The sequence below is a fragment of the Cavia porcellus genome, unplaced genomic scaffold, assembly GCF_034190915.1.
Source record: "Cavia porcellus strain 051 isolate PalLab524CR breed Dunkin Hartley unplaced genomic scaffold, mCavPor4.1 scaffold_25, whole genome shotgun sequence".
Classification (NCBI taxonomy): Eukaryota; Metazoa; Chordata; class Mammalia; order Rodentia; family Caviidae; genus Cavia; species Cavia porcellus.
This window is the reverse complement of record NW_026947508.1, coordinates 37,099,638-37,124,065: the sequence shown is the minus strand read 5'-3', so window position 1 is coordinate 37,124,065 and position 24,428 is coordinate 37,099,638. Positions and strand designations below refer to the sequence as shown.

Genomic DNA, 24,428 nt, shown 5'->3' with positions numbered 1-24,428 from the left:
AGAATGCTCAGCCATGATTCCTTGTGGGCACTGGACACCTGTGACAGGTACATAGGAAAAAGCTCATGCTCTCCCAATCCCAGCAGTTAGGACAGCTGCCTAAAACCGGCCCACCTTGTCTTGGTGATTCTTTGCCAGTTTGTCCAGGCAGACCCTTTTTCTTTTTGCCAAACAAACGACCAGTGGAGGACTTGATGCTCTTCTTCTTTGGGGCTTTGTGGAGCGCGTCCTGCCTGCTGTCACTGGTACTGGGATTGTTCACAGGACCTTCCTGGGAGCCTGTTGAGCTTCAAAGAAATAAAATGGATTTTTACCACCCTCTTCCCAGCTCCACAGTCCATTCACACGTACAAGAACAGTCTGCATTTTTAATATTCCTACCTTCAACTTCCTAAAAAACGTTTTGAGTCTCTTACACACAGTACAATATGCATTGTGATGCAGGGTCCCAGTAATGCTTCCACAGACCTGTGTCTGGAAAGCCAAGATTCTGATGTGCTCCCTGCTCAGAGCAGGCCTGTACTCTGGCCTGCCTGGTTTGGACACATAAGGGAACACCCTCTGCAGGGGCCTTGCTCAGGCACTGAGGGATGCACTCAGTCAACAGGAAAGAAAACAAGGTTTCAGAAGCCTGACTGTAATTGTAACTTATTTAGGAATTGTGTCCATGTTATAAAACATATACATGCACATATATAATTCTATTGAACTGAAAAACAGCCACATGATGTATGAACAACTGTAACTGCCATTTGACAGTTGAGAAAACTGAAGCACAGGATAAGTAACTTTGTCAGAGACACACAGCTAACTAGAGAATTAACCAGGATTAGGCGGCCAGAGCTCAAATGGCCAAGCCTAACTATTACCCATTCTATCATCCTGGGAGAACACTCTGAAAAGGTAGACTGAGAATACATGTGTGAATTCAGTCAAGATTTCCAAATGTCCTCTGTTCACCAGACATGATGGCTTAAAACAGGCTTTAGGTCAATGGAGGCAAACCTATGGTGTGCATGCTGCAGCAAGCTCTTTGTATCACTGGAAGCTCTATCACTGCTTTAGATTCATCTTTCAAAAGACAATGTATTTACATAGCTAGAAATTACACTTACAATCAGCTAAGAATGATGGTTAACTCAGAAAACTGTTTCATGAGATGGAGAAATAACAAAAAGCTTACTGTTTTTGAAGTTGACGATTTTTTTCATCCTTTCCTCCCAATTTGCTAAGTTGGAAGGCATCCTGAGATGAGTTTTCGGCTTCAGAAACAACAGCTACAAAAAAGAAGAAAATTCCCCAAAGTTAGAGTAAATTAACATGGCAAAGTTATATGTTTCACAAATAGGAAGAAGATTCTGCAGGTAGAGAGCTGAATAATTTCCGAAGGGTAAGCTTCCGAGCAAACACATATAAATGTCCAAGCGTATAAATTAGCATATAAGAGGGTTATTCATTCACGCCAAATGAATGTCCACTGCTCGGCTCTGGTTCACATGTGGGCAGACTGGGCTGTCTGGAGAATGCTCAGCCATGATTCCTTGTGGGCACTGGACACCTGTGGCAGGTACATAGGAAAAAGCGCATGCTCTCCCAATCCCAGCAGTTAGGACAGCTGCCTAAAACCGGCCCACCTTGTCTTGGTGATTCTTTGCCAGTTTGTCCAGGCGGACCCTTTTCCTTTTTGGCAAACAAACGACCAGTGGAGGACTTGATGCTCTTCTTCTTTAGAGCTTTGTGGAGTGGGTCCTCCCTGCTGTCACTGCTGCTGGGAACGCTCACAGGACCATCCTGGGAGCCTATTGAGCTTGAAGGAAAGAAAATGGACTTTTACCACCCTCTTCCCAGCTCCACAGTCCATTCACATGTACAAGAAAAGTGTGCATTTTTAATATTCCTACCTTCAACTTCCTAAAGAATTTTTCAACTCTCTTACACACAATACAATATTCATTGTGATTCAGGGTCCCAGTAATGCTTCCACAGACCAGTGTCTGGAAAGCCAAGATTCTGATGTGCTCCCTGCTCAGAGCAGGCCTGTACTCTAGCCTGCTTGGTTTGGACACATAAGGGAACACCCTCTGCAGGGGCCTTGCTCAGCCAGTGAGGGTTCCACTCAGTCAACAGGAAAGAGAACAAGGTCTCAGAAGCCTGACTATAATTGTAACATATTTAGGACCTGTGTCCATGTTTTAAAACATATACGTGCACATATATAATTCTATTGAACTGAAAAAAAAAACACATGATGTATGAACAACTGTAACTGCCATTTGACAGTTTAGAGAACTGAAGCACAAGCTAAGTAACTTTGTCAGAGACACACAGCTAACTAGAGAATTAACCAGGATTCAGCGGCCAGAGCTCAAATGTCTAAGCCTAACTCTTAACCACTCTGTCCACTAGGGAGACAACTCTGCAAAGGGAGACTGAGAATAAATGTGTGAGTTAAGTCAAAATTTCCAAATGTCCTTGGTTCTCCAGACATGATGGCTTAAAACAGCCTTTAGGTCAATGGAGGCAAACCTATGGCGTGCATGCTGCAGCAAGCTCTTTGTATCACTGAAAGCTCTATCACTGCTTTAGATTCATCTTTCAAAAGACAATGTATTTACATAGCTAGAAATTACACTTAAAATCAGCTAAGAATGACTGTTAACTCAGAAAAATGTTTCATGAGATGGAGAAATAACAAAAAGCTTACTGTTTTTGAAGTTGATGATTTTTTTCATCCTTTCCTCCCAGTTTGCTAAGTTGGAAGGCATCCTGAGATGAGTTTTCTGTTTCAGAAACAACAGCTACAAAAAAGAAGAAAAGCCCCCAAATTTAGAGTAAATTAACAGGGCAAAGTTATATGTTTCACAAATAGGAAGAAGATTCTGCAGGTAGAGAGCTGAATCATTTCTGAAGGGTAAGCTTCCGAGCAAACACATATAAATCTTCAAGAGTATAAATTAGCACATAAGAGGGTTATTCATTCAAGCCAAATGAATTTCCACTGCTCTGCTTTGTTTCACATGTGGGCAAACTGGGCTGTCAGAAGAACGCTCAGCCATGACTCCTCATGGGCACTGGACACCTGCAGCAGGCACATAGGAAAAATCTCAGGCTCTCCCAATCCCAGCAGTTAGGACAGCTGCCTAAAACCGGCCCACCTTGTCTTGGTGATTCTCTGCCAGTTTGTCCAGGCAGAACCTTGTTCTTTTTGCCAAACAAACGACCAGTGGAGGACTTGATGCTCTTCTTCTTTGGGGCTTTGTGGAGCGCGTCCTGCCTGCTGTCACTGGTACTGGGATTGTTCACAGGACCTTCCTGGGAGCCTGTTGAGCTTCAAAGAAATAAAATGGATTTTTACCACCCTCTTCCCAGCTCCACAGTCCATTCACACGTACAAGAACAGTCTGCATTTTTAATATTCCTACCTTCAACTTCCTAAAAAACGTTTCGAGTCTCTTACACACAGTACAATATGCATTGTGATGCAGGGTCCCAATAATGCTTCCACAGACCTGTGTCTGGAAAGCCAAGATTCTGATGTGCTCCCTGCTCAGAGCAGGCCTGTACTCTAGCCTGCCTTGTTTGGACACATAAGGGAACACCCTCTGCAGGGGCCTTGCTCAGGCACTGAGGGATGCACTCAGTCAACAGGAAAGAAAACAAGGTTTCAGAAGCCTGACTGTAATTGTAACTTATTTAGGAATTGTGTCCATGTTATAAAACATATACATGCACATATATAATTCTATTGAACTGAAAAACAGCCACATGATGTATGAACAACTGTAACTGCCATTTGACAGTTGAGAAAACTGAAGCACAGGATAAGTAACTTTGTCAGAGACACACAGCTAACTAGAGAATTAACCAGGATTCAGCGGCCAGAGCTCAAATGGCCAAGCCTAACTATTACCCATTCTATTATCCTGGGAGAACACTCTGAAAAGGTAGACTGAGAATACATGTGTGAATTCAGTCAAGACTTCCAAATGTCCTCTGTTCTCCAGACATGATGGCTTAAAACAGGCTTTAGGTCAATGGAGGCAAACCTATGGCGTGCATGCTGCAGCAAGCTCTTTGTATCACTGAAAGCTCTATCACTGCTTTAGGTTCATCTTTCAAAAGACAATGTATTTACATAGCTAGAAATTACACTTAAAATCAGCTAAGAATGACTGTTAACTCAGAAAAATGTTTCATGAGATGGAGAAATAACAAAAAGCTTACTGTTTTTGAAGTTGACGATTTTTTTCATCCTTTCCTCCCAATTTGCTAAGTTGGAAGGCATCCTGAGATGAGTTTTCTGTTTCAGAAACAACAGCTACAAAAAAGAAGAAAATTCACCAAATTTAGAGTAAATTAACATGGCAAAGTTATATGTTTCACAAATAGGAAGAAGATTCTGCAGGTAGAGAGCTGAATCATTTCTGAAGTGTAAGCTTCTGAGCAAACACATATAAATGTTCAAGCATATAAATTAGCATATGAGAGGGTTATTCATTCAAGCCAAATGAATGTCCACTGCTCTGCTTTGTTTTACATGTGGGCAAACTGGGCTGTCAGAAGAACGCTCAGCCATGACTCCTCGTGGGCACTGGACACCTGCAGCAGGCACTTAGGAAAAATCTCAGGCTCTCCCAATCCCAGCAGTTAGGACAGCTGCCTAAAACCGGCCCACCTTGTCTTGGTGATTCTTTGCCAGTTTGTCCAGGCAGAACCTTGTTCTTTTTGCCAAACAAACGACCAGTGGAGGACTTGATGCTCTTCTTCTTTGGGGCTTTGTGGAGCGCGTCCTGCCTGCTGTCACTGGTACTGGGATTGTTCACAGGACCTTCCTGGGAGCCTGTTGAGCTTCAAAGAAATAAAATGGATTTTTACCACCCTCTTCCCAGCTCCACAGTCCATTCACACGTACAAGAACAGTCTGCATTTTTAATATTCCTACCTTCAACTTCCTAAAAAACGTTTCGAGTCTCTTACACACAGTAAAATATGCATTGTGATGCAGGGTCCCAATAATGCTTCCACAGACCTGTGTCTGGAAAGCCAAGATTCTGATGTGCTCCCTGCTCAGAGCAGGCCTATACTCTAGCCTGCCTTGTTTGGACACATAAGGGAACACCCTCTGCAGGGGCCTTGCTCAGGCACTGAGGGATGCACTCAGTCAACAGGAAAGAAAACAAGGTTTCAGAAGCCTGACTGTAATTGTAACTTATTTAGGAATTGTGTCCATGTTATAAAACATATACATGCACATATATAATTCTATTGAACTGAAAAACAGCCACATGATGTATGAACAACTGTAACTGCCATTTGACAGTTGAGAAAACTGAAGCACAGGATAAGTAACTTTGTCAGAGACACACAGCTAACTAGAGAATTAACCAGGATTCAGCGGCCAGAGCTCAAATGGCCAAGCCTAACTATTACCCATTCTATTATCCTGGGAGAACACTCTGAAAAGGTAGACTGAGAATACATGTGTGAATTCAGTCAAGACTTCCAAATGTCCTCTGTTCTCCAGACATGATGGCTTAAAACAGGCTTTAGGTCAATGGAGGCAAACCTATGGTGTGCATGCTGCAGCAAGCTCTTTGTATCACTGAAAGCTCTATCACTGCTTTAGGTTCATCTTTCAAAAGACAATGTATTTACATAGCTAGAAATTACACTTAAAATCAGCTAAGAATGACTGTTAACTCAGAAAAATGTTTCATGACATGGAGAAATAACAAAAAGCTTACTGTTTTTGAAGTTGACGATTTTTTTCATCCTTTCCTCCCAATTTGCTAAGTTGGAAGGCATCCTGAGATGAGTTTTCTGTTTCAGAAACAACAGCTACAAAAAAAAAGAAAATTCACCAAATTTAGAGTAAATTAACATGGCAAAGTTATATGTTTCACAAATAGGAAGAAGATTCTGCAGGTAGAGAGCTGAATCATTTCTGAAGTGTAAGCTTCCGAGCAAACACATATAAATGTTCAAGCGTATAAATTAGCATATAAGAGGGTTATTCATTCACGCCAAATGAATGTCCACTGCTCTGCTCTGGTTCACATGTGGGCAGACTGGGCTGTCTGGAGAATGCTCAGCCATGATTCCTTGTGGGCACTGGACACCTGTGACAGGTACATAGGAAAAAGCTCATGCTCTCCCAATCCCAGCAGTTAGGACAGCTGCCTAAAACCGGCCCACCTTGTCTTGGTGATTCTTTGCCAGTTTGTCCAGGCGGACCCTTTTTCTTTTTGCCAAACAAACGACCAGTGGAGGACTTGATGCTCTTCTTCTTTGGGGCTTTGTGGAGCGCGTCCTGCCTGCTGTCACTGGTACTGGGATTGTTCACAGGACCTTCCTGGGAGCCTGTTGAGCTTCAAAGAAATAAAATGGATTTTTACCACCCTCTTCCCAGCTCCACAGTCCATTCACACGTACAAGAACAGTCTGCATTTTTAATATTCCTACCTTCAACTTCCTAAAAAACGTTTCGAGTCTCTTACACACAGTACAATATGCATTGTGATGCAGGGTCCCAGTAATGCTTCCACAGACCTGTGTCTGGAAAGCCAAGATTCTGATGTGCTCCCTGCTCAGAGCAGGCCTATACTCTAGCCTGCCTGGTTTGGACACATAAGGGAACATCCTCTGCAGGGGCCTTGCTCAGGCACTGAGGGATGCACTCAGTCAACAGGAAAGAAAACAAGGTCTCAGAAGCCTGACTGTAATTGTAACTTATTTAGGAATTGTGTCCATGTTATAAAATATATACATGCACATATATAATTCTATTGAACTGAAAAACAGCCACATGATGTATGAACAACTGTAACTGCCATTTGACAGTTGGGAAAACTGAAGCACAGGATAAGTAACTTTGTCAGAGACACACAGCTAACTAGAGAATTAACCAGGATTCAGCGGCCAGAGCTCAAATGGCCAAGCCTAACTATTACCCATTCTATTATCCTGGGAGAACACTCTGAAAAGGTAGACTGAGAATACATGTGTGAATTCAGTCAAGACTTCCAAATGTCCTCTGTTCTCCAGACATGATGGCTTAAAACAGGCTTTAGGTCAATGGAGGCAAACCTATGGCGTGCATGCTGCAGCAAGCTCTTTGTATCACTGAAAGCTCTATCACTGCTTTAGGTTCATCTTTCAAAAGACAATGTATTTACATAGCTAGAAATTACACTTAAAATCAGCTAAGAATGACTGTTAACTCAGAAAAATGTTTCATGAGATGGAGAAATAACAAAAAGCTTACTGTTTTTGAAGTTGATGATTTTTTTCATCCTTTCCTCCCAATTTGCTAAGTTGGAAGGCATCCTGAGATGAGTTTTCTGTTTCAGAAACAACAGCTACAAAAAAGAAGAAAATTCACCAAATTTAGAGTAAATTAACATGGCAAAGTAATATGTTTCACAAATAGGAAGAAGATTCTGCAGGTAGAGAGCTGAATCATTTCTGAAGTGTAAGCTTCTGAGCAAACACATATAAATGTTCAAGCATATAAATTAGCATATGAGAGGGTTATTCATTCAAGCCAAATGAATGTCCACTGCTCTGCTTTGTTTCACATGTGGGCAAACTGGGCTGTCAGAAGAACGCTCAGCCATGACTCCTCGTGGGCACTGGACACCTGCAGCAGGCACATAGGAAAAATCTCAGGCTCTCCCAATTCCAGCAGTTAGGACAGCTGCCTAAAACCGGCCCACCTTGTCTTGGTGATTCTTTGCCAGTTTGTCCAGGCGGACCCTTTTTCTTTTTGCCAAACAAACGACCAGTGGAGGACTTGATGCTCTTCTTCTTTGGGGCTTTGTGGAGCGCGTCCTGCCTGCTGTCACTGGTACTGGGATTGTTCACAGGACCTTCCTGGGAGCCTGTTGAGCTTCAAAGAAATAAAATGGATTTTTACCACCCTCTTCCCAGCTCCACAGTCCATTCACACATACAAGAACAGTCTGCATTTTTAATATTCCTACCTTCAACTTCCTAAAAAACGTTTCGAGTCTCTTACACACAGTACAATATGCATTGTGATGCAGGGTCCCAGTAATGCTTCCACAGACCTGTGTCTGGAAAGCCAAGATTCTGATGTGCTCCCTGCTCAGAGCAGGCCTATACTCTAGCCTGCCTGGTTTGGACACATAAGGGAACACCCTCTGCAGGGGCCTTGCTCAGGCACTGAGGGATGCACTCGGTCAACAGGAAAGAAAACAAGGTCTCAGAAGCCTGACTGTAATTGTAACTTATTTAGGAATTGTGTCCATGTTATAAAACATATACATGCACATATATAATTCTATTGAACTGAAAAACAGCCACATGATGTATGAACAACTGTAACTGCCATTTGACAGTTGAGAAAACTGAAGCACAGGATAAGTAACTTTGTCAGAGACACACAGCTAACTAGAGAATTAACCAGGATTCAGCGGCCAGAGCTCAAATGGCCAAGCCTAACTATTACCCATTCAATCATCCTGGGAGACAACTCTGAAAAGGTAGACTGAGAATACATGTGTGAGTTCAGTCAAAATTTCCAAATGTCCTCTGTTCACCAGACATGATGGCTTAAAACAGGCTTTAGGTCAATGGAGGCAAATCTATGGCGTGCATGCTGCAGCAAGCTCTTTGTATCACTGGAAGCTCTATCACTGCTTTAGATTCATCTTTCAAAAGACAATGTATTTACATAGCTAGAAATTACACTTAAAATCAGCTAAGAATGACTGTTAACTCAGAAAAATGTTTCATGAGATGGAGAAATAACAAAAAGCTTACTGTTTTTGAAGTTGATGATTTTTTTCATCCTTTCCTCCCAATTTGCTAAGTTGGAAGGCATCCTGAGATGAGTTTTCTGTTTCAGAAACAACAGCTACAAAAAAGAAGAAAATTCACCAAATTTAGAGTAAATTAACATGGCAAAGTTATATGTTTCACAAATAGGAAGAAGATTCTGCAGGTAGAGAGCTGAATCATTTCTGAAGTGTAAGCTTCCGAGCAAACACATATAAATGTTCAAGCGTATAAATTAGCATATAAGAGGGTTATTCATTCACGCCAAATGAATGTCCACTGCTCTGCTCTGGTTCACATGTGGGCAGACTGGGCTGTCTGGAGAATGCTCAGCCATGATTCCTCATGGGCACTGGACACCTGTGACAGGTACATAGGAAAAAGCTCATGCTCTCCCAATCCCAGCAGTTAGGACAGCTGCCTAAAACCGGCCCACCTTGTCTTGGTGATTCTTTGCCAGTTTGTCCAGGCAGAACCTTTTTCTTTTTGCCAAACAAACGACCAGTGGAGGACTTGATGCTCTTCTTCTTTGGGGCTTTGTGGAGCGCGTCCTGCCTGCTGTCACTGGTACTGGGATTGTTCACAGGACCTTCCTGGGAGCCTGTTGAGCTTCAAAGAAATAAAATGGATTTTTACCACCCTCTTCCCAGCTCCACAGTCCATTCACACATACAAGAACAGTCTGCATTTTTAATATTCCTACCTTCAACTTCCTAAAAAACGTTTCGAGTCTCTTACACACAGTACAATATTCATTGTGATTCAGGGTCCCAGTAATGCTTCCACAGACCAGTGTCTGGAAAGCCAAGATTCTGATGTGCTCCCTGCTCAGAGCAGGCCTGTACTCTAGCCTGCCTGGTTTGGACACATAAGGGAACACCCTCTGCAGGGGCCTTGCTCAGCCAGTGAGGGTTCCACTCAGTCAACAGCAAAGAGAACAAGGTCTCAGAATCCTCACTGTAATTGTAACATATTTAGGACCTGTGTCCATGTTTTAAAACATATACATGCATATATATAATTCTATTGAACTGAAAAAAAACCACATGATGTATGAACAACTGTAACAGTCATTTGACAGTTGAGAAAACTGAAGCACAAGCTAAGTAACTTTGTCAGAGACACACAGCTAACTAGAGAATTAACCAGGATTCAGCGGCCAGAGCTCAAATGGCCAAGCCTAACTATTACCCATTCAATCATCCTGGGAGACAACTCTGAAAAGGTAGACTGAGAATACATGTGTGAGTTCAGTCAAAATTTCCAAATGTCCTCTGTTCTCCAGACATGATGGCTTAAAACAGGCTTTAGGTCAATGGAGGCAAACCTATGGCGTGCATGCTGCAGCAAGCTCTTTGTATCACTGAAAGCTCTATCACTGCTTTAGGTTCATCTTTCAAAAGACCATGTATTTACATAGCTAGAAATTACACTTAAAATCAGCTAAGAATGACTGTTAACTCAGAAACCTGTTTCATGAGATGGAGAAATAATAAAAAGCTTACTTTTTTTGAAATTTTTGATTTTTTTCAGCCTTTCTTCCCAATTTGCTAAGTCGGAACGCATCCTGAGATGAGGTTTCTGTTTCAGAAAGAACAGCTATTAAAAAATCAGAAAAGCCCCCAAATTAACATGGCAAAATTATATGTTTCACAAATAGGTTGAAGGTTCTGCAGGTAGAGAGCTGAATAATTTCTGAAGGGTAAGCTTCCAAGCAAACACATACAAATGTTCAAGAGTGTAAAGTAGCACTTATGAGGGTTATTCATTCACGCCAAATGAATGTCCACTGCTCTGCTTTGGTTCACACATGGGCAGACTGAGAAAGCAGACTGGGCTTTTCTGGAGAACCCTCAGCCATGACTCCACGTGGGCACTGCGCACCTGCGGCCGGCACACAGGACAAAGTTCACGTTCTCCCATTCCCAGCAGTTAGGACAGCTGCCGAAACCCCACCCACCTTGTCCTGGTGATTCTTTGCCAGTTTGTCCAGGCCGACCCTTTTCCTTTTTGCCAAACAAACGACCAATGGAGGACTTGATGCCCTTCTTCTTTGGGGCTTTGTGGGGCGAGTCCTGCCTGCTGTCACTGCTACTGGGATTGCTCACAGGACCATCCTGGGCACTTTTTGATCTTGAAGGAAAGAAAATGGACTTTTACCACATGCCCTCTTTAGAACTCCACAGTCCACTCACATGTACCAAAACAGTCTGCATTTTTAATATTCCTACTTCAACTCCCTGAAGATCCTTTCCAGTCTCTTACCCACAGCACACTATGCATAGCAATGCAGGGTCCCAGTAATGCTTCCACAGACCTATGTCTGGAAAGCCAAGATTCTGATGTTGCTCCCTGCTCAGAGGAGGCCTGTACTCTAGCCTGCCTGGTTTGGACATCTAAGGGAACACCCTCTGCAGGGGCCTTGCTCAGCCAGTGAGGTTTACACTCAGCCCTCAGGAAAGAGAACAAGGTCTCAGAAGCCAGAACTGGAATTCCACCTTCCCTCTCAGCAGCTCCTGCAGGCTGGTTCCTTGGATCCTGCTCTCCTGCAAAGTGAGAGCTGTACTATCTCTCAGGACACTGTGGAGACCAATGTGCCTGCTTGATCATACTGCCTGGTATGGAACAAAAGCTTCTAAGAGGAAGTGTGGAAAACAACAGTCTATAAGTAACCAAGCCTTCATGGCCTCCTGATGGAACATGCTTCCTAAAGGGATAGGGACAATGTGGGACTCTCAAGAGCTTAGAAGACCCAGAGTGTGGGAGGGTACCTGAGAGGCACCGATTGTCCACAGAATAGCACGATCCAGAACCTGCCACATCCGTGTGGCAAATTCTTCACCAGGAATAGAAAGAAAGTTCTTAAAAGAAGTGAGTGTGTGGGATCTGAAGAAATGGAGCTTTTCTCTCAAGTGCTAATTTCAAATAATTCCTATTCTTTCTAAACTTTGCCCAAACAGATGGCCTTTTCCACTGGATGTCACTACAGCCGCAGAACAGGAGAACACATTCTAGGTCTAACGTTTAAATAATCACAACCAAATGAGCTTGCTGAGAATTCTTTAAAAACTTGGTTTTTCTCACAGGAAAAGATTAATAGATGTTCTTAAAAACTAAGACAAGCAGGTTTCTCAGGGGTCTGGTGGCCTACGAGACCTGCTCCTTACTTTTGCATGTCCCTGATGTCCTCGTGGCTGACTATTTGCAACGCCCCTGTGTGCAGCCTGTCTAGCTGAAGGGACTTCGGAGAGGAGAGAGGGGAAGTTCCACATTTTATCGTTGTCTTGTCATCTCGTTCTTCTTCTCTGCAAGCTAGCAACTGAGGAGTGAAAAAACAACATCAGCTAACAGTACATTATAAGAAAACACATCACATAGGCTTTAAATAACATAAACTGACTCAAAACCTATTAGCTAAACTTTCTACCTGTCCTGAGAAGTCTCATTTTAATTGAATGCCAACCTGAAGGCCTGTTTGTCTGGGGGAAATGGACCACATAGCAGAGAGAGAGCAGGGCAGGTTGACCTATAGCCTTCCTTCATGGAAGCCCCGGGAAGCCCAGGGACAGCATCACCCCCCCTTCAAGATTCTGTTCTCCGTACAACCTCAGGTACCTCTGAGGATAGTTACTGAGGGACAGTGAAGTCCTAAACGAAGCCTGTTCACTGCACTTTATCACTTCAGGTTAACAAAGTTACTCTCATTACTGAAGAGCCTGTGACACATATCTTCAGTTACTGATGTCACTCAAAGGAACACTAGTGGGGGCCGAAGCCTCAGGGAAACTGTCAATACTTTTACCTCTAGCAAGAAACAAGACAAGGACAGCATGAGCGAAGACCCAAATATGCATGTGTGTGGCTTCTGTTTCTCACTGTGTGGACCAAATGTTATGAGCAGAAGCATTTGCATGCAGCCTAAAACCTTACTTCCATGTGGCTTCATAAAATAATCCTGGGTTTTGGGTTTGCATATTATCTTTTTTTGAAGTCCTGCAATGTCTCCAATGTTTTGCTTTTATTGGTTTTGTTCTTTAATGTTTTCAGTTTTATTATAACTGATGATATAGGCAATTCTTTTTAAGATAGCAAGAGGCATTATGGTACCCAATGATCATCACTTTGTCTTCCGTTTTTATATTATGTACTATATCCATTCTTTTGATTTGACTGACTCTGTTTTGTTATGTCACATTGGATTTTATTCTCTTCAAATAGAAAGTAATAAGAACTGTGGGAGTAATAAAACCCAAAATGTATAATTGTCATAGTAAAAAAGAGAGGAAAAGAAAGTGCTCTAAAGGATATAATTGCATGTATATTTAAGTGTATAAGATAGATAACCATATTGCTAAGTTTTTGTGGGATCATTGAACAGAATTGTTTGTAGTCTCACAGTTTGAATGTCTACTTTATATGCTTTAATTTTGTAATCTGAACAACCATTTCTAAGATGACAGTATGTAATCTATTAACTAGTGACTTCCTACTGTTTTTTTTTTTTTTGAAATTCTGTATCACTTGTATCCTTTTTCTGTTTTTTTTTCTTTTTCTCCTTAAATAAAAAAATAATAATAATCCTGGGTATATTATTAAAAGAGGGTCACACAGACCCTGGGATTTCTTTTAGGGGATGGCCCATGAGTATGCCTATGTGTTGAAGAAGGCAGGACTGTGGAAATAGTGCATATGTGAACTCTTTCAGGGTCTGGTTAGGCCCTGTTTAGAAGGTTGTTATTTTCGGGTTTTGAAGCAGGACTAGATTTCATGAAACATTCATGGTGAACAACAAGTGGTGAATAGTTAATTTATTTATCTGTACAATGGTATAAAGGATACAGATTCCATTATAGTCCTGTAGCAGCTCACTGAAGACCACCTAGACTAGTGTGAGCTGAGAGCATTTAGGATATAATTTTTTTTTTTTTGTCTTTTTCCTTTTTATTGGTGCTGGGGATCGAACTCACGACTGCCTGCTTACAAGGCAGGCGTTTATGCTGCTGAGCTAAACTTCCAGCCTGCTAGGATATAATCTTAACAGATAAACAGATAAATTCTGTATCTTTCTCTCTTTTTTTTTGAGATAAGGTTTCATTATACAGTTCTGGCTGGCCATGAACTCACATGATAGCCCAGGCTGGCTTCAAACTCCAGCAGTCCTCCCTTATCAGCCTCCTGAGTGCTGGGATTACAGGCATATATCACCTTGTCTGGCTCTCATTTCTAATTGTAGTAACAAAACAAAAGACTGTCGGGGGCTGGGGTAACCAGAGCTCACTTACTTAGCTTGTTTGAGGCCCTGTGTTTAACCGCCAGCAATCTCATCTCTAAAAAAGTCCATCAAGCTTGAAATCAACAACATGAATCATAAAAGTTCAAAAAAACTTTTTGGGAGGGAAAAAGAAATCAAACTTAGGACATTGTTTGCCAGGCATCATTTAAATTTCACGTTAAAATAATCATTTGTTAAAATAGAAAAGAAAAAAGAAGAGGTAAGGCACTATACTTATGCTCCACCCACAAAAAGAGATTCTTGCACCAAGACTCCCCTACACTAGCCCCTGCTCTGCCCAGAGCCTTCCAGGCTCACTGAACCAGGTCTTCATTCTGCCTCTGTTCTCTTGTGGGAGGAAAGCACAAGGCTAGGGCCCACTGCCTTGTCTCAGACATGTCTACAAGTGCCAAGAAGTCACCTTAGTCTGCCCAGTAAAACTGAAATGAAGAAGTAACCATCCCATATCGCTCTTTGTCTGGCCCATATTTGCTGTCCTTAGACTCACTGCTAGGCTAATCTTCACAGCCAGCCCAGAGCAAGTCTTCTCAAAGTCACCAGGCTGCATGCTGAGGAGAGATGACTAGTGAACAAGAGGAGGCCACAGTGTCTGAGTCTAAGTCAACAGACTGCTTCCTTTGCTGAGAAATTCTTACTGCCAAAACCAAAATATCCAAACCACACTGAAGTCCACTGAACAGAGGTAAGCTCTGAGGCCGGCTGCTGGTGAAAGCGCGGCATCTCACTTTGGGCAGGCACAGATCAGGGCCATTCCAAGCAGCACTACTGTGTGGATCACTACCTCACTTACAAGAGAGCAAGCCATGGTTCCACTGGGCCAAGGAACAGCTCCCAGGCCAGGAACTAATCAGCAACAGAGTGAGGATCTGTACCCGTGTCCTTAGTAAATTTCCCTTCTGCTCAGCCACATAGAGAACCTCACACACAGCTGCTGAGGACAATCACTACTTGGCACCTGCAGCAGCACTGCCCCACAAGTGTACCACCAGGAAGGCAGGAAGCATGAAGCGGGCATGGCACAGGGCCAGAGGCAGCAGGCATTAGGGGGAGCTTCTAGATGGACAGAAAGAAAACCCTACAATCCCCACTGCTCCCAGGGTACTGCTTTTACTTTCAAGTTTTACTCTGAGAGGGAGACTCCCAGCAGATCAGAGAATCTTGACAAATCTAGGCCCAAGGGAGAAATGGTCCTGGTTTTGAAATCAAAACACACTTAACTCCTACCTGCTCTGCACATCATGTGATCTAAATTTCAGTTTCCACATCTGTAATTGGGGGCAAGCACAGCAACTGGTTTCTCACAGGGATGTGTTTGTGGACTAAATATAGCAAAAAAAAATGCCCAAGCACTGAGTTTGGCACTTGGCAGAGAGCAGTGCTTACTAAGTTCTAGCCTTCCATATCAGAAAAAACTAGTTTTCCTCAATCTAAAGCCTATGGCTCTGCTTCAATCATTCCGTCCTTTCAAATCCTAAATTCTATGTCTATTATACACATGCATGCAATGGTTAGAGGCAAAAGCACTGAGTGAAGCAAACACTGACATCTGTCCCCATGTTCCATGGATGGCTGATTGCCAAGAGAACAGTAACTTGTGATGTGGCAGGTCAGTTTAAACATTTCCAATGAAACATCACTTATTCATTGCAATATATTGACAACATTACACTTATGTGTGACATACTATACTCTTCCATGCATTAGGAAGATACAAAGCTATGCTCACTTACTGGAAAATTTACCTTTCTATGATGTTTCCTTAAGTTGCTAGGCTAACAAGACGCATGCAAAGAAATAGACACCAGATTTATGACACGATTTAAAGCTAAAAATTCAAGGATCTACTCAGGCAAATATATTACAATATGAAGGACAAGACAGAAATAAGAGAGACAGGATTTAGAGAAAATATAACTGGAAATCAAATAATCTTTTATCACAAATTTAAATCTAAGTTATCCAAGATTTACTAGAAAACACTATAAATTACTACTCAAAGAGCACATTCTATTTGAACACATGCGATTTAAAGCAAGACACTGTATAGAACAAAGGGCCCTGATAACCACCTACTCTCTAATATTCCCATGATGACAAGGATGTTACAGCAACATCTATTATAAAACTGAAGAGCCAGGCATGGTGGTGCAGACTTGTAATCCCCGCATTTGTGAAGCTAAGCCTGGAGAACTGCCAACCTGCACTACATGAGTTCAAAGCCAGCCTGAACTGCATGGTGTCATCCTGTCTCAGAAAAACACAAAAAACTGAACAAACTTATTTTTAGTTAATCATTTTTTGTGCAATGCAGTAAAATCTTCACCTAGAATATGATTTACAACTTCCTAAAATATATCATTTATCCCTCGTGCAGTGGCATACACATGAAATCACAGCACTCTGGTAGGCTGAGGCAGGAAGGCTGCCAAGTTTGAGCTCATCTTGGTGATTTAGCACGATCCTGTCTCACAATAAAAAATAATACTGAAAAAAAAAAAGGGTCATGTGTGTATCTCAGTGCACAGGCCTAGATTCCATCCGAGATACTGTGGAATACAAAGGAGTGGAATGGAATGGAAAAAAAAAAAAGAAAGCTAGGCATCCTAAAATACGTAACAATAAAAGCTAGCACAGTACTAGATAGGAGGCATTTTAATTAAAAAGTAGTCCATTAAAGACTATAGCATATGCCCTATAAGTTGATGAGATTTAGAATTCTGATTATAATCAATAAAATCTGATTCGTATTGTCTGTATAAAGTTCCCATAAATTTTACACTCAGCAGTGGCCCCTCCCCTTGCTCCTGCAGTATGCAGGGTTGAATCCAGCTGGGCCACTCAACAAACTACACTGCCAGCCACGTTTATATTTTTATTTTGACATAGCACATTGCTAAACTTCTCATGCTGGCCTCAGACTTAAAATCCTCCTTCTTAGCTTCCCCAGTAGCTGGCATTACAGGCATGTGCCACTGCAGTGAGCCCAGATTATTTTTTAACCTAGGAAATACTTCACTCATGAATCATGCAGATCCTGTACAATCTAAGGAAAAACATTCAACCAATTATATCTTGCTTGTAACCACATTGACAAATTATATATTAAATATAATTGATCACTACTGAGCAAAATACATTTTTAATGACAAAAACCCCAAGCCCCACTAATCAGTCATAATCCAGCTCAGACTCACACGTGCTTGCCTGGTTAGCTGTGCAGAGCCATCACAGAATGGGGAGGGGCTGAGAGGGGAGCTTCATGGACAAACTACAAATTGATAGGGACCTGAGGCCTGGATTAGAATTGAATCTGGAGATGGTTAAAATAAAACAAACACAAGGGTGGCATAAGAAATCAAAACCAACAATGGAAGCACACAGACCGTCAGCCAGCATGCTGAATTAGAGAACCAGGAAGAAAGAGTTTTCCTCCGTGGTTGTGTGTGGTACTGGGAATAGAAGGCAGGGGTACTCTAACACTGAGCTATGGTCCCATATTTTTTTCCTTTTAATTTCAAAACAAGGTCTTGCTAAATTGGGCAGCCTACCCTTGAACTTATGATTGTCTGCCTCAGTCTCCTGGGTAGCTAGAAAGATAGGGTTCACCCACTATGCTTGGGATACTCAGCTCTTTTTGAGTCAGTGTCTTCCTAAATTGCCCAGGCTGACCTTAAACTGGCAAACCTCCCACTTCAGTCCACAAGTAGCTGGGATTACAGATGTGTTGCTGCACTTCTTTTACAAATACTGGAAAGAAGGACACAACTGATAAATGAGATTGTCAAAAAGATGAAAATACAATGCCAGGCTTGGTGCCACATGTCTGTAATCCCAGCATGTGAGAGGCTGAGGCAGGAGAACTGCCATGAGTTCAAGGCCAGCTTGAATTACACCACAAGATCCTTTTTTCAAAAAACCAAACACTAATAAATAAAATAAGTTTGAAAAGAAGAAAAAGGGTCAGGGATATAGCTCCATGGCATAGCACTTGCCTGTCAAGCAGAACATCATGAGTTCAATTCATAGTACCAAAAGAAAAGAAAATGGTTTGGTGAGTGGTTTGGTGCTTGCCTAGTATGTGAAAAACCCTAGGTTCAAACCCAATATGTCCAAAAAAAAAAAAAAAAAACAGGAAAAGAAAAGAAAAATATTGCTCAGTTAGTTAACAGTATAAATTATAAATACATCCAAATGTCACAAAACAGACTGCTGACACTGAACATTCCACTAAAATGACTTGCTTAATTTGATTATATTCTGGCTAAGAATGCCACTAAAAAGTAAAATGTATAGCAAGAGAAATAAAACCAAAGATACAAGTACAGGTGCAAAGTAGAATGTTGTAAATACAATTTCACATGAAATGAGATCTCATAGGCAAGATAAGCACAAAGCCTAAACTACCCAAAAACTATTCACACATTAGAGCTGATGTAACATCCAAAATTCAATACCATACCTCTGTGCCTGAGGAAAAATATGAAAAAATTAGAAGACACCTGATAATGCTCCCTTTGCCACAGTCCCAGAGAATACTCACATCTCTTTAGCGAACTCAAAGCACAACTAGTACTGAAAATCCTTGTTTAAGGAGTGCATGTACTTGAGAAGCTGAACATAAAGAAGAACACATGATGACAGCCAAGAAGCTGCAAAGATGAAGAATCCACATGAGGGTGGAGGACAAACTCCCATAAACTAAGTGGGAAAAGCTGGGCAAGTTCTCCTCTACCTTTTTAAAAGACCACAGAAAAGGAGAAATTTCTCAACCAGGGGGAGGCGGTATGTCACGATCTGACAGCAATACTGTGTTGTATTATTCATATTTATACTCATTCAACAGTGCAAATGCTGAAAATAACCGACCAAGGAAAGGACAAAAAAAAAAAAAAGGAATCATTATCCTTAACACTCCAAGCACTCAACATTATGACAACCCTGTAATTTTTATCACTTATTTCATGAACATCTCGTTCCAATTTCTTGTTCATCTCTTCAGACTTGATGAGATCCTTTCTTGCTGTGTCAAGATTTTCTTGCAGCTCTGACACATGGCTGGAAAGTGCAGCCAGGAGCTCCTTCATCTGACTCTGCTCTTTTGAATGTTTGTGTATGACTTCTTGGAGCACAATTATTTTGGCAAGGTCTTCCTCATGGCTTAAGGAGCCAGCAGAAGATCTCTGATGGGTAAAATGGACACTCTTAAATAACCTTAGTGTACTACCAAATAAAATACTTTTGAACATAGGGACTATCAAAATGGATTTATGCCATCTGTTGGATGATAGGACTCTCAACAATCACTTTAGCTGGAAGCAGGCCATTCCAGCAACAGCATCCAAACAGCATCACACACGAACCACAAAATATAAGAAATCAGCAACAGAACAAAGAGAGATCTCAAGGACTTACCTTTCCATTAGTGCTTGGTGTTTCTTCTTGTTCATGGTCAAGCACTCCATCTCTTGGTGATTTTTTCTCATTATTCTGTTTTTTAAGAGTCATTAGCTACAATCGAAAACTGAGTATGAGACTACAATAACTTATGGAAGAGTAATGAGTAAAGACAGCAAAATTCCATTTGGAAAAACATAATTCTACAGTGCTGAACATAGTATAAAAAAGACAGTACATGCCAAAGCTGACCATCCATAGCAGAACCAGATTACTAGAAACAGAATGTACTGACTGCTTGACAACAAATTTAGAGATTCTTGCAATCTGAAATAAAAATCTAATCCAATAGTATTACAGGCTTCACACTGTTTTTTAAGAGATTAAAATAAAATAATTTTCCCTTTTCAGGGCTAGGATGATGTCCCACAATTACCTCCTTGTGCATAGCGCCCAGTTCCTCTTCCAGCAAGCTGCACCTTTGCAGTGCTACACGTAATTGCTCTCGCACCTGAAAAGAGTTGAGTTTTTATATGCATACGCACACTTTCCATATAGTTATCCTGATATTGATGAAAGGCATATAATAAAGTACTTTCAATGTCTTTCATTGCTAGTACTGTCAAGAAAATGTCCTTGTTAATGGCTTTAAATATTAAGGCCGGGAAACTCTTGTTCCTAAATAAATGAACACTATCCAGTTCTTAATGGGCAGTCAATATTCAGAAATAATCAATTGAAGACTCACATTCCAGTTAGTGTTTGTTGATTATGCAGAACATTGCCTTTTAATACAGAAAGTCTGTTTACAAGAACTCAAAAACTTAGCAAACCTTAAAGGTAAACAAACACATGCAAAGTCTGCCATGAACCCAGCAAGTGTAAGAACCCAGAACCACTAGTGTAGCTCATGTACCTCTTTGTCCAGGGTCTTGTGGTGGTCAAATAAGAATGTCAGTGCTTTTAGCACTTCCATCTCTGTGGACACATCTGCAGGACACCGCGCCTGCCGCTTCATCACAGTCGTTTCGAGAGAGCGTTCATGCCTGGAGACAAGGAACTCCAGATGTTCCAGGAACAGCTGAAACCAGGCCAAAGGGGGCGTGTAAAGAGCACCTTCAATTTCACATTCAAATCCTTCATAATCTCATGGTCAAACAAGTTCAAATTCCTACAATTCAGTAGAGTTAGGTAAATTTCCCTCAATTGTATTCGAATGTCATGAATTTCCATCACTAATTTCTTTTATTAACAAGAAGGTCTCATTTTGTAGTCTAGGCTGGCTTGAGGACTTACTAGCTAGCCCAGGCTGACCTCTAACTCAAGACATTCCTGGCTCAGAATGTTGGGATTGAAGGCATATGCCACCATGCTTTGCCTTCTATCACAAATTTTAAGCAACATTTAATACTGAACACACTCTACAGAAGGAAAAAGCACAAAACACTTAAACCAGAGCTCCACTGACCCTCGTGTTGTTCCTTTCTGCTTTCAGTTCAGCAATTTCTTTTTCCTTCTCAAGCAGCTGTTCCCTGCAAATGTTGAGCTCTTTTGCAAGCGTTGAAAACTCCTGCAAAGCAGCAAAGTAAAGGAATAAATCAACACATACATGAATAAATTTAAAAAAAAAAAAAACCTCTTAGGCAAGACTTCCATTGGCCTCATAGTCCACACACACAGGCAACCCAATCTCAAGATACATGGCAAAGGATTCCCATTCTCCTCCAGAGAAATGGAGATCAACCATTTGCCGTAAGGTGACATAGGTATTCCCAATGGAATGAGAGTCTAACCCAGGCCATCTGACTTCCCTCCACCCTGGCACTGCTGAAAGCACAGCAGGGGATAATGAGTGTCCAGGTCCACCTCTTTAGACTTCAGGAAATAAAAGCATTTTCCTCAATTGGCATCCCAAAATGAAGCATCTGAAGACATTTGTAAGTCAGTCACAGATCTGAGACCTAGAGCCCTTAGAGAGATCAAGGAAAAAAGGCCTAGAAGGTCACTATCCAATTCTAGTCCCCTCTCTATTCTGATTTTCCCTTAGTCCCTATAGTCTCCCTGAATCATTGGAGCAAAGTCAACTATGAAGAATGGGCTTACTGCTAGGACTAGGAAGCCTTTTGTATTCTCTGTAAAGGCATTCTCAAAACACTATGCATGCAGCAGTGTAGGAGATCTTGCAAAAGGCAGAGAGAAGCTGCAGGAGTCCTGCAGCACTGTTCTGTGCTAAACCTTGTGTTATGACACCGGTTCACAGATACCACAAATGAACTGAATTGAGCAATGTGAATTTGGAGCAAAGCAACTCTGAAATAAGTAAAATCATCTGCCAGTGTTTCTGGCTTTAGGTGCTTTTCCTTTAAAAGACAAGAATAAAGATCTACCGGATAAATAATCAGTCCTTCAAAAGAACATGTGCTTGAGCTAGATAATTCTAGAAAGCTAGTTTAACACAGGCGGTGCTCTTACAGGGCACTGGTAGCAATTGTTTGCAGCTCACAGTCAATCTCATCACAGAAAGCACAGGCCCATGAAGTCTGCTTTAACCAGACCACGACTCATGTGCCTATGTGAGCCACAGTGAGATTGGGCAAGTAAAGTGAGAGAGAAATAGAGATGACACTGCCACAGAAAGCACTGGAAAAGAGCAAAATTTCTTTTAAACTAGCTTTTCTTCTCCAAAAACTCATGACTGTGGGTGAGCCGAACTTAGCCTGGCAGGAACTTTGCAGCCTGCTCCCCAGGGAGACCTGAAATGATGAAAACCACTCTTCAAAGCTTCTGGAAATGGCTCAAAGGATAACAGTAAATGAGGAAATTATCTATTCAAGAAATATCAGGAATAAGGCCAGGAGTCCATGGTATTTGAATTAGGACTTCTATTTGCCTCCCCCACCCAGCTCAGCATAGCGGACTCCTCCAGCCAAAAACACAGGGCCCTTCACCAGGCCAAAACCATGGTGGCTCCCCAGATAACAACATAGAGATTCTTCTCCCCAGGCCAGCAGAGCCTTCTCTTTCCCAGCTAGCAACACATGATTCTCATATCCAGACCAACTGAAGGCCCCTTCTTCCCCCAGGCCAGCAAGGTAAGGTCCTTTCCCCAGGCCAACAACACAGGCTCTGCTCCCTGGACCTGCCATGCAGGATTGTCTCCTCACACTCAAATGCCCCCTCACCAAGGCCACTAACATAGGGTCTGCTTGCTCCTGCCTGCCAACCAGGTAAAAATCATCCAAATGTGTCTTAAAACCTGACAGAGTTCCAGCCAGTGTTGAGACATCTTCATAGGCCCAAAGCCAACCTTCAGGAATGGGACTTGTGGATGCGAAGCAGTAGGGGAAAGGGTATTGGCCAGCCGGCCATCTAGACTTCTGTCATGTTCTCTACTAAGTGTGAGCTCTTCCCTGTGGTACAGATTTCTCCTGTAGATGCCAACACGGCCCTGATCGAGGTACTAACTGGCATTGGCCATGGTGATAAGCAAGAGCTCACTGTCAGGTCACCTAATAAGTACCATTCCTGACAGAGTGTGCCCTCTCTCTAATGGAATCTTTTATCAGAAAGATTCTGGGGCAGGTAGAAGAAAAGTAGACTCTAATTACTCTAAGTCAAAAATCAAATCAATTCTATTCACACACCTATCACATCAATAGGTGGGCCTGGCTCTAGGCCTGCCTAAATTGAGGGCCTTGAATTTTTCTCATTTTGTCTCTCTTGCTGCAATCTGGCTCACCTTTGGTGACTTACTGCCAGTGCTCCGTCTTTGACCATGTCCACAACAGACTGTATCATTCTAGCTAAGGTCTGTTTCATTTACTAGATTCCAAGTTGTTTTTTTGTCATACCTGCTTCGTTTTACCGCCAGTCCCTGTTACTATGGATGTTAATCTGTCTCTAAGTATCATGCTCACTTATTTTGGCAGTTTTGGCAGATTCTCCACCCATTTGTGATCGAGTGAAATAGGCACCTGTTTGTGAGTAGTCATCTCTGTAAGCGTGTCTTAGTATTATCTATTTTTAAGCACTGTGGAATCTAGTTTCATGCTCATCTAGATGAGGAGGCTTTATGTTGTTAGCAGTCTCCCTCTCCCAGTCACTTCCAGCTACTATAAAAAAAAAAAACTACCATAGTCATAGGCTGGGTATTAATAAACAACAGATAATTATTTCTGACAGTTCTAGAGGCTGCAAGTCTAAAATCACATAGGATACAATGTTAACTTAGGATACAATCTTAAATTAGGATATATAACATATGATATAATCTTAACAGATAAACAGACAAATTCTGTATCTTTCTCTCTCTTTTTTGAGATAAGGTTTCATTATACAGTTCTGGCTGGCCATGAACTCACACTGTAGTCCAGGCTGGCTTCAAACTCCAGCAGTCCTCCTGTATCAGCCTCCTGAGTGCTGGGATTACAGGCATATACCACCTTGTCTGACTCTCATTTCTAATTGTAGTAACAAAACAAGACTGCTGTGGGCTGGGGTAATCAGAGCATGCTTACTTAGTATGTTCAAGGCCCCGTGTTTAACGTCCAGCAATCTCATCTCTAAAGAAGGCCATCATGCTTGAAATTACTAACAAGAATCATAAAAGTTCAAAACTATTTTTGGGAGGGACCCAAAAATCAAACTTAAGACCATGTTGTTTACCAGGCATCATTTAAAATTTCAGGTTAAAACAATCATTTGTTAAAATAGAAAAGAAAAAAGAAGAGGTAAGGCACTATACTTATGCTCCACCCACAAAAAGAGATTCTTGCACCAAGACTCCCCTACATTGGCCCCGCTCTGCCCAGAGCGTTCTAGGCTCATTGAACCAGGCCTTCATTCTGCCTCTGTTCTCTTGTGAGAGGAAACCCAAGGCTAGGACCCACTGCCTTGTCTCAGACCTTTCTACAAGTGCCAAGAAGTCACCTTAGTCTGCCCA

At 41.8% G+C, this 24,428-nt stretch overlaps 1 protein-coding gene across 1 annotated transcript in view; it reads right to left on the bottom strand.

Annotated features, from left to right (window-relative positions):
• LOC134472802 (liprin-alpha-2-like) overlaps window positions 1-24,428 on the bottom strand; it is an 85,071-nt gene that overhangs the window by 50,532 nt on the left and 10,111 nt on the right. The window contains exons 2-16 of the mRNA XM_063235130.1: window positions 20,955-21,056; window positions 20,403-20,567; window positions 19,923-19,997; window positions 19,505-19,600; window positions 11,967-12,118; window positions 10,760-10,932; window positions 10,313-10,380; window positions 6,196-6,361; window positions 5,745-5,838; window positions 4,676-4,848; window positions 4,225-4,318; window positions 3,156-3,328; window positions 2,705-2,798; window positions 1,635-1,807; window positions 1,184-1,277 (exon numbers count right to left, since the gene is read on the bottom strand). Of these exons, the coding sequence (XP_063091200.1) occupies window positions 1,184-1,277; window positions 1,635-1,807; window positions 2,705-2,798; window positions 3,156-3,328; window positions 4,225-4,318; window positions 4,676-4,848; window positions 5,745-5,838; window positions 6,196-6,361; window positions 10,313-10,380; window positions 10,760-10,932; window positions 11,967-12,118; window positions 19,505-19,600; window positions 19,923-19,997; window positions 20,403-20,567; window positions 20,955-21,056 (1,892 nt within the window). The remainder of the gene's footprint in view (window positions 1-1,183; window positions 1,278-1,634; window positions 1,808-2,704; window positions 2,799-3,155; window positions 3,329-4,224; window positions 4,319-4,675; window positions 4,849-5,744; window positions 5,839-6,195; window positions 6,362-10,312; window positions 10,381-10,759; window positions 10,933-11,966; window positions 12,119-19,504; window positions 19,601-19,922; window positions 19,998-20,402; window positions 20,568-20,954; window positions 21,057-24,428) is intronic.